Here is a 10,773-nt window from a genome sequence, read left to right on the forward strand (position 1 = left end):
GAACACAGAAACAGACAAACTAGACACACAACATAGAATGCCCACCCCAACTCACGCCCTGACCATACTAAACAAATACAAAAACAAGGGAAAACAGGTCAGGAACGTGACAACAACAAGGTAGAAATATGCAATATCCTCCGCTGCATATTAGGGTATTGTTCTCACTCGGGCTATTATTTTAATGAGCTCTGCCACCAAACAAGACCACATTTGGTTGGTCCAAACCGGACCAAATCTGAACCAAACATAGACGTCAATGTTTCAGAAGTTTGGACATCAAAGTACAGCACAGTGAAGCACAGTACAGTACAGTATAATACAGAAGAAAGCATTCAAGTAGAGTTCTGTATAGTATAGTCAAGTAGATTAAAGCTCAGTACAGTACAATAAAGTAAATTATAGTTCAGTACAGTATAGTGTAGTCAATTTAGTCTTCTCTACTGTGCACTGTACTGAACTCTACTCCACTCTATTCTACTCTACTGTACAGGACTTTACTGTACTGTACTCAACTCTACTCTACTTTTCTTTACTTTTCATTCCTGTACTGTACTGTGCTGTACTGTACTGTAAATTTGACATTTTGAGAAATGGAATGATACAGAGCAGCAGGAGCAACAAAAACGCTTAGAAATTTGACGTTTGAACATAGATGAAGATTTAATTCTGCAGTGAGACAGTGAGAGCTTGTTGTATATATGCAGTTACCTTGAACATCTTGTGGTACAGTACCTCTTAAACTTTAAGTCCCCTATTTAGGGGAGTTAATAAATATATAAAATAATTTAATAGAATTTAAACAAGACCACTTTCTCTTGATCACAGAGGGACAAAATCCGGGGAAAAGCAACGATTCAGCAGGCATTTGAATGGCGTCTGTGCGTCGCTCAGAGGACGCTGGGCAGAAAATGCTCTGTCATCAGTTATATGAAATGTTGCTAATTTTGCACTGTCACTAAGTATAATCATATATATGTCATATATATTTTACAGTTATAAGAAAGGTGAAATATTATAAAAGTTGTATATAATTTGATTGTTAGTATATTTAGAAAGCATTTAAATAATTTCAAGCCTTATTCCCCCACCTTTGTTGAATAAGAAAAAACATACTTTTCATATTTTCATACACTATATATATAAAAGAATGTGGACAACCTTCAAATGAGTGGATTTGACTATTTCAGCCACACCCGTTGCTGACAGGTGTATAAAATTGAGCATACAGCCATGCAATCTCCACAAACAAACATTGGCCGTAGAATGGCCTTACTGCCAACTTTCCAACAAGTCAGTTCATCAAATTTCTGCTCTACTAGAGCTTCTCCAGTCAACTCTAAGCGCTGCCAACATACTGACTCAACTCCAGCCACTTTAATAATGGGAATTGATGGAAATTATGTAAAATGTACCAATAGCCACTTTAAACAATGCCACTTAATATAATGTTTACATACCCTACATTACTCATCTCATATGTATATGTATATACTGTACTCTATTTCATCTACTGCATCTTGCCATCTTTATGTAATACATGTATCACTAGCCACTTTAAACTATGCCACTTTATGTTTACATACCCTACATTACTCATCTCATATGTATATACTGTACTCTATACCATCTACTGCATCGTGCCTATGCCGTTCTGTACCATCACTCATTCATATATCTTTATGTACATATTCTTTATCCCTTTACACTTGTATGTATAAGGTAGTAGTTGTGGAATTGTTAGGTTAAATTACTTGTTGGTTATTACTGCATTGTCGGAACTAGAAGCACAAGCATTTTGCTACACTCGCATTAACATCTGCTAACCATGTGTATTTGACAAATAAAATGTTATTTTATTTTATTGTGATGTGGAAACATCTAGGAGCAACATCGGCTCAGCCGCGAAGTGGTACATTTACATTACATTTAAGTCATCTAGCAGACGCTCTTATCCAGAGCGACTTACAAATTGGTGCATTCACCTTAAGATATCCAGTGGAACAGCCACTTTACAATAGTGCATCTAAATCTTTTAAGGGGGGGGGGGGGGTCAGAAGGATTACTTTATCCTATCCTAGGTATTCCTTAAAGAGGTGGGGTTTCAGGTGTCTCCGGAAGGTGGTGATTGACTCCGCTGTCCTGGCGTCGTGAGGGAGTTTGTTCCACCATTGGGGTGCCAGAGCAGCGAACAGTTTTGACTGGGCTGAGCGTGAATTGTACTTCCTCAGAGGTAGGGAGGCGAGCAGGCCAGAGGTGGATGAACGCAGTGCCCTTGTTTGGGTGTAGGGCCTGATCAGAGCCTGAAGGTACTGAGGTGCCGTTCCCCTCACAGCTCCGTAGGCAAGCACCATGGTCTTGTAGCGGATGCGAGCTTCAACTGGAAGCCAGTGGAGAAAGCGGAGGAGCGGGGTGACGTGAGAGAACTTGGTAAGGTTGAACACCAGACGGGCTGCGGCGTTCTGGATGAGTTGTAGGGGTTTAATGGCACAGGCAGGGAGCCCAGCCAACAGCGAGTTGCAGTAATCCAGACGGGAGATGACAAGTGCCTGGATTAGGACCTGCGCCGCTTCCTGTGTGAGGCAGGGTCGTACTCTGCGGATGTTGTAGAGCATGAACCTACAGGAACGGGCCACCGCCTTGATGTTAGTTGAGAACGACAGGGTGTTGTCCAGGATCACGCCAAGGTTCTTAGCGCTCTGGGAGGAGGACACAATGGAGTTGTCAACCGTGATGGCGAGATCATGGAACGGGCAGTCCTTCCCCGGGAGGAAGAGCAGCTCCGTCTTGCCGAGGTTCAGCTTGAGGTGGTGATCCGTCATCCACACTGATATGTCTGCCAGACATGCAGAGATGCGATTCGCCACCTGGTTATCAGAAGGGGGAAAGGAGAAGATTAATTGTGTGTCGTCTGCATAGCAATGATAGGAGAGACCATGTGAGGTTATGACAGAGCCAAGTGACTTGGTGTATAGCGAGAATAGGAGAGGGCCTAGAACAGAGCCCTGGGGGACACCAGTGGTGAGAGCACGTGGTGAGGAGACAGATTCTCGCCACGCCACCTGGTAGGAGCGACCTGTCAGGTAGGACGCAATCCAAGCGTGGGCCGCGCCGGAGATGCCCAACTCGGAGAGGGTGGAGAGGAGGATCTGATGGTTCACAGTATCAAAGGCAGCCGATAGGTCTAGAACACATATGTCAGAGTCAAGGCCCGCGGGCCACATCCGGCCCGCGAGAAGGTTTTTTACGGCCCCTGGGATGATCTTGATTTATTATTAGAACCGGCCCGCAGACCGCAGCAAGCCGGCAGCCCGCAGATCTTTTACACGCACCAATACTACATTTCCCACAATGCAACGGTGACGCACCGAGCAGTAGGCTGCTTCATTTCAATATTTATTGGCACAGCAGTCGTCAGCATCACAGTAAAATTAACTTTCAGATACCCATCAAAAATGGCAAAACAGAAGGTGGACACTGAGAACCGGGGGTTTCAAACAAGGTGGGAGTCGGAGTATATGTTCACGGAGGTAGCTGGAAAACCTGTGTGTCTTCTGTGTGGAGAAAGTGTGGCGGTACTGAAAGAGTATAATCTGAGACGACATTATGAAACGAAACACGCGGACAAAAACAAGAATATGGACATGGAACAAAGGCTACAAAAGGCAGAGGAATTAAAACGAGGCCTCAAATCTCGACAGGCTCTGTTCAAAAAAGCCAAATCACAAGGCCAGGCTGCTGTCAAGGCCAGTTTTATTTTGGCAGAAGAGATCGCTAAATCAGCCCGGCCATTTACGGAGGGGGATTTCATCAAAAACTGCATGATTAAAGTTTGTGACGAAGTTTGCCCAGAAAAAAGGCAACTCTTTTTAAATGTGAGTCTGAGCAGAAACACCATTGCCGAGAGAGTAGACCAGTTGTCCATCAATCTAAAAGAGCAGCTTGTGAAAAAGGGAAAAGATTTCATTGCATATTCCTTGGCTGTGGATGAGAGCACCGACATTTCTGACATTGCCCAGTTGTCAATTTTCATCCGCGGAGTGGACTCCAGCCTAAGCGTGACAGAGGAGTTTTTGGCTTTACGTCCTATGCATGGCACAACTACGGGGCATGATTTGTATGAAGAGGTGTCAAGATGTGTAAATGAGATGGAGCTGCCTTGGGAAAAACTCGTGGGTTTGACAACCGACGGAGCACCTGCGATGTGTGGACACAGGAGCGGACTGGTGGCGAAGATACGGGAAAAGATGCAAGAGGAAAACGCGACAGGTGAGCTGACAGCTTATCATTGTATCATACACCAGGAAGCGTTGTGCGGTAAAGCCTTGAAAATGGAGCATGTAATGAGCATCATCACGCGCACAGTTAACTTTATCAGAGCCAAAGGTTTGAATCACCGCCAGTTCAAGGCATTTCTGACGGAGTTAGAAACGGAGCATGGTGATTTGCCTTATCACACAGAGGTGCGATGGCTAAGCCAGGGAAAGGTGCTTCAAAGATGTTTCGAGCTTCGTGAGGAGATTTGTCTGTTCTTGGACAGCAAAGGGAAAGACACAACACAACTCCGAGACGAAATGTTTCTGTGTGAAATGGCTTTTCTGTGTGACATTACGAGTCATCTGAATGCAATGAACTTGCAGCTGCAGGGTCGGGATCATGTCATCTCTGATATGTACAGTACAGTGAAGGCATTTAAAACCAAACTGACTCTGTGGGAGACGCAGATGCGGAAAGAAAATTTGAGCCACTTTCCCAGCTGCCAGACCATGAAAGAGAAGCTCTCTACCAGTGCGTTCCCGAGCGCACAGTTGGCTGATAAAATAGGTATGCTTGCCGCTGACTTTCGACGCCGATTTGCTGACTTTGAAGCACAAAAAAGCAGGTTGGAACTGCTCGGTAACCCATTTGCTGTTGACGTGGAAAGCTCACCACCAAACCTCCAAATGGAGTTGATTGACCTCCAATGCAATGATGCACTGAGGGCAAAATATGCGGCAGTGGGTGCTGCGGAGTTCGCCCGTTTCCTCCCCGACACAATGCCCCAGCTGCGCATCCAGGCTGCTCAAACGTTGTCTATGTTTGGCAGCACATACCTGTGTGAACAACTGTTTTCTTTGATGAACCTGAACAAAACATCACACAGAAGTCGACTTACTGCTGAACACCTCCACTCAATTCTGAGGATTTCCTCAGCTCAGAGCCTTACCCCGAACATTGATGAACTTGTGGAAAAGATGGGACACCACCAAGTATCACCCTCAACCTCAAACAAGTGAACATTACTGTGCAATCACATATTTAGAGTTTTTACTCAGTTCAAGTTTAAAAGTTAAAGTTTAATATTTGTTTTCACTGCATGTTACTTCTCCTTAAACAAAGTGTTGTTTTTGATTAATAGATTTTTGCACTTTATTTTATTGTATTTCAATCCAATTATATTTTAAAAATATTTCAGTTGAGTGGATGATAGAAAATTGCTATTATTGTTTTTTTCTTTGAAGTAAATTTAGCCCACTTTTGCTAAAATAGAAAATATAGGCTACTGATGGTGCCTTGAATACCGGTTTCTTTCATTTAATGTTCATGTTATGGGGATTTTTATATAAAGGAAATTTGTCTTTTGTGTCTGTTGAAAATTAAAGATTACTGACAGAGCCATAAGAAAATATTGCTTTATTTATCTGATCATATTGGAATATATTTGTTAGGTTTTCAGTAGGTTCAATTAGGTTCACTAGACTATATGCGTCATTTAAAAAAATTTCAATGAACATTCGAACAGTCCGGCCCTCGGCTTGTAGCTAAATTTTTTATTTGGCCCTCCGTCCATTTGACTTTGACACCCCTGGTCTAGAAGGATGAGAGCAGAGGAGAGAGAGTTAGCTTTAGCAGTGCGGAGCGCCTCCGTGACACAGAGAAGAGCAGTCTCAGTTGAATGACTAGTCTTGGATCAAGAAGGTCATTCTGAGAGAGACAGCAGGAGAGCTGGCCAAGGACGGCACGTTCAAGAGTTTTGGATAGAAAAGAAAGAAGGGATACTGGTCTGTAGTTGTTGACATCAGAGGGATCGAGTGTAGGTTTTTTCAGAAGGGGTGATAGGCCACAAAAGCTCACAGAACAAGACCGTCGAGTGCTGAAACGGGTTGCTCGTAAAAATCATCTGTCATTGGTTGCAACACTCACTATCGAGTTCCACACTGCCTCTGGAAGCAACGTCAGCACAAGAACTGTTCGTCGGGAGCTTCATGAAATGGGTTTCCAAAGCTGAGCAGCTGCACATAAGCCTAAGATCACCATGCGCAATGCCAAGTGTTGGCTGGAGTGGTGTAAAGCTCGCCGCCATTGGACTCTGGAGCAGTGGAAACGCGTTCTCTGGAGTGATGAATCACGCTTCCCCATCTGGCAGTCCGACGGACTAGTCTTGTTTTGGTGGATGCCAGGAGAATGCTACCTGCCCCAATGCATAGTGCCAACTGTAAAGTTTTTCATGGTTAGGGCTAGGCCCCTTACTTCAAGTGAGGGGAAATCTTAATGCTAGAGCATACAATAACATTCTAGACAGTTCTGTGCTTCCAACTTTGTGGCAGCTGTTTGGGGAAGGCCCTTTCCTGTTTCAGCATAACAATGACCCCGTGTATAAAGCGAGGTCCATCCTAAAATGGCTTGTTGAGCCTCCTGAGTGGTGCAGTGGTTCAAAGCACTCTAGCGACTCTTTGTGGCGGCCCGGGCGCCAGCAGGCTGATCTCGGTCGTCAGCTGAACAGTGTTTCTTCTGACACATTGGTGCTGCGGGCTTCCGGGTGTTAAGGAGCGCGGTTTGGCGGGTCATGTTTTGGAGGACGGATGACTCGACCTTCGCCTCTTTCCCATTGGGGAGTTGCAGCGATGAGACAAGATCAAAAATGGATATGATGAAATTGGGGAGAAAAAGGGGGGTAAAAACATATATATGGTTTGACGAGATTGGTGTGAAGGAACTTGACTGGCCTTCACAGAGCCCTGACCTCAACCCCATCGAATACCTTTGGGATGAATTGGAACGCCAAATGCGAGCCAGGCCTAATCGCCCATCATCAGTGCCCGACCTCACTAATGCTCTTGTGACTGAATGGAAGCACGTCCCCGCAGCAATGGTTCAACATCTAGTGGAAAGCCTTCCCAGAAGAGAGGAGCCTGTTATCGCAGCAAAGGGGGGACCAACTCCATATTAATGCCCAAGATTCAGGAATGAGATGTTCGATGAGCAGGTGTCCAAATACTTTTTGTGTAGTGTATTTTTTATCATATTAGTATCAGTATCACTCAATCAAGGGAAATATAGTATTCTTTCTAATGAAGAAGAAACAAGGTCCTGAAAAAGAAATGTCCCTGTCTTTCAAAGATAATTTGTAAAATGCAAATAACTTCACAGATCTTCATTGTAAAGGGTTAAACACTGTTTCCCATGCTTGTTCAATGAACCACAAACAATTCATGAACATGCACGTGTGGAAAGGTCGTTACGACACTAACAGCTTAAAGACGGTAGGCAATTAAGGTCACAGTTATGAAACTTAGGACACTAAAGAGGCCTTTCTAATGACTCTGAAAAACACCAAAAGAAAGATGCCCAGGGTCCCTGCTCATCTGCGTGAACTTGCCTTAGGCATGCTGCCAGGAGGCTTGAGGACTGCAGATGTGGCCAGGGCAATAAATTGCGATGTCCGTACTGTGAGATGCCTAAGACAGCGCTACAGGGAGACAGGACGGACAGCTCATCATCCTCGCAGTGGCAGACCACGTGTAACAACACCTGCACAGGATCGGTACAGCCGAACATCACATCTGCGGGACAGGTACAGGATGGCAACAACAACTGCCCGAGTTACACCAGGAACGCACAATCCCTCCATCAGTGCTCAGACTGTCCGCAATAGGCTGAGAGAGGCTGGACTGAGGGCTTGTAGGCCTGTTGTAAGGCAGGTCCTCACCAGACATCATGGGCAACATCGTCGCCTATGGGCACAAACCCACCATGGCTGGACCAGACAGGACTGGCAAAAAGTGCTCTTCACTGACGGGTCGCTGTTTTGTCTCACCAGGGGTGATGGTCGGATTCGCGTTTATCGTCAAAGGAATGAGCGTTACACCGAGGCCTGTACTCTGGAGCGGGATCGATTTGGAGGTGGAGGGTCAGTCATGGTCTGGGGCGGTGTGTCACAGCATCATTGGACTGAGCTTGTTGTCAATGCAGGCAAACTCAACGCTATGCGTTACAGGGAAGACATCCTCCTCCCTCATGTGGTACCCTTCCTGCAGGCTCATCCTGACATGACCCTCCAGCATGACAATGCCACCAGCCATGCTGCTCGTTCTGTGTGTGATTTCCTGCAAAACAGGAATGTCAGTGTTCTGCCATGGCCAGCGAAGAGCCCGGATCTCAATCCCACTGAGCACGTCTGTGACCTGTTGGAACGGAGGGTGAGGGCAAGGGCCATTCCCACCAGAAATGTCCGGGAACTTGCAGGTGCCTTGGTGGAAGAGTGGGGTAACATCTCACAGCAAGAACTGGCAAATCTGGTGCAGTCCATGAGGAGGAGATGCACTGCAGCACCAGATACTGACTGTTACTTTTGATTTTGACCCCCCCTTTGTTCAGGGACACATTATTCAATTTCTATTAGTCACATGTCCGTGGAACTTGTTCAGTTCATATCTCAGTTGTAGAATCTTGTTATGTTCATACAAATATTTACACATATTAAGTTTGCACAATCATTGGCTCAACTTACCCCATGGCCATTGGCTCAACTTACCTCAAGGCAAACTCTTTGACTATATTAGCCCACGCATCTACAAGGACGTACTTTCATGCTAGGTTTAGGACCTTATATTGAAGCCTGTAGAGACCCCCAACTGATGTAGAGAACAGTCTACTTTGGTTTAGATTCAAGCATCATTGAACTTCTTACACAATGAATTCATTTGTTTTGGTGAAAATCACTTTTTCCATGTGGTTTCTTCCATTACAGACTCCTAAATATTTGGTCAAATTATGAATTTTGTGTATGGTTTCCTAGAAACAAGAGGTGTCTCAACTAACGCTTTAACTCGACTTACCCCACTCTCCCCTATTGTGTACTTCAACTTGTGTCCTCAAAAGTGACTACACCTCAGCAATTTATAACTATTTTTGCCAGAATGGTGAGAATTACTACGTATTGTTTATGATAAATAATTTGGGTATGTCTGTTTAGTCGGAAATCTATATTTCACCTTACTTAACTAATGCAAACCTAATGATCGTGCACGATCTGATATGTGTTTATAAGCATCTGAGGATTGGAACAGATTTGTATTTTTTGTGTAATGCCAATAAATGCTTTATTTTGATAATGTGTGTGGTAGTCTGCGCCATGTCTCATCTCAGCGGCCTGTTTCCATGACAACCTCTAGCTGTTACTACCTACAGAAGGTGGCTGGCAGCAGTCTGAAAAAAAAAGCCCCAAGGCACAGAGCCTAAAATACCACTGACAAGGTTAACTCCCTGCAGGCAGGGAACTACAACAACACCATGTTCCCTTTCAAAGGTGTGCAGAGATTTTTTGTTGTTGTTGCCTGTATAATACTACTTAATTCGAGGCATCATGCCGCTGTGTAAGCGATGCTTTTGGAGGAGTGTGGAAAAACCTAACGTGGGTCAAAGTCAGGACAAGCGTTTACTGAGAGTAGCTGTGATTTCATTGGGTTGGATTTTTCTTACAATTCATGGTGCAATAGATACACACCAATGCACAGGTTGGCTATGTCTGTGTTTCTGCAAATACAGTGAATCATTTTCATTTGTCAAATCTGACAGAATGGGGTCACCCTATAACCATGGTGCCAAGTGGAGATCAAATTTAAAGAGATTCATTTGGCAAGGCTCTGGAGCAATAACTGAAACCAGATTAAGCAATCCCAAATGACTGAAACATGAGCCTAATACTGTCTGTTGGCACGGTGTGTGGGAATACAGCTGGAGATTTGTCATATTCGTGTTTCAGCCCAGAGCATGTTCTAGGTGTCTGGTGTGTCAGTGCTGGTGTCTGGTGTGTCAGTGCTGGTGTCTGGTCTCTTTTTACTGCTCCACTGGAGTGTGAAGCTGGCAGCAGTGCAGCCATCCAGAGCTGAGGTGACCTTCTGTTTCCCCCTGACTCCTGACTCACAGCCCGGCTATCAGCTCTCCCCCAACAGGCCCATGGCCTGCGGCGCTCGCTGAGAGAAATTAATCAAAATGTAATCTTTCTGCTCAGCATGAGGAGAAAGCCAAGGCCTGCGCCAGGACCTGACACTTTTTATTAGACCAGCTCACTTAACAGAGGTAGCTCGTTCTTTAAGAGGCAGGAATTAACTTACAATAGGCCCATATTTGTTCAGCAGCGTTCAGTACATACTAAAGAGAAACTGAGTTCAAATGATGCATACTGTCATAGAGGTACACTTCTACAAATGCTGACTTTGGCCTATGTATTATTATTGGCAAGGGAAGAAGACTGCTGTTGAATACCTTTTATAATTTTTTCCTCCCAAAATTGTCTTTTTCATTTTCTTTCCCAGTTTTTTTTTAAATGGAATACATTAATTTCAAAGAAGAGGTTGTCAATTTATGAGAGGTGTCTACTGTATGAAGATAGCAATAGCCAGGGTGGAGGAAGTCACAGCAAGCAGGAGAAATTACTCAGCAACAACTGCCGTGGTATTCTCAAAAGTTAATTTTCAGCCAAGACAAAAGGTTACGCAAATACAACATTGT

At 44.6% G+C, this 10,773-nt stretch overlaps 1 protein-coding gene across 1 annotated transcript; it reads left to right on the forward strand.

The window, feature by feature from the left end:
* Positions 1-2,821: 2,821 nt before the first annotated feature.
* On the forward strand, positions 2,822-5,931 carry LOC129815960 (general transcription factor II-I repeat domain-containing protein 2-like). The gene has a single exon (XM_055870169.1). The coding sequence runs from the start codon at positions 3,456-3,458 to the stop codon at positions 5,274-5,276; it is 1,821 nt and encodes a 606-aa protein (XP_055726144.1). The 5' UTR covers positions 2,822-3,455; the 3' UTR covers positions 5,277-5,931.
* The last annotated feature ends 4,842 nt before the right edge of the window (positions 5,932-10,773 follow it).

This window comes from Salvelinus fontinalis, chromosome 18, assembly GCF_029448725.1.
Source record: "Salvelinus fontinalis isolate EN_2023a chromosome 18, ASM2944872v1, whole genome shotgun sequence".
Classification (NCBI taxonomy): domain Eukaryota; kingdom Metazoa; phylum Chordata; class Actinopteri; order Salmoniformes; family Salmonidae; genus Salvelinus; species Salvelinus fontinalis.

Bases quoted from the DNA above. Each gene is read 5' to 3' on its own strand.
- LOC129815960 (XM_055870169.1), top strand. From the start codon at position 3,456: ATGGCAAAACAGAAGGTGGACACTGAGAACCGGGGGTTTCAAACAAGG.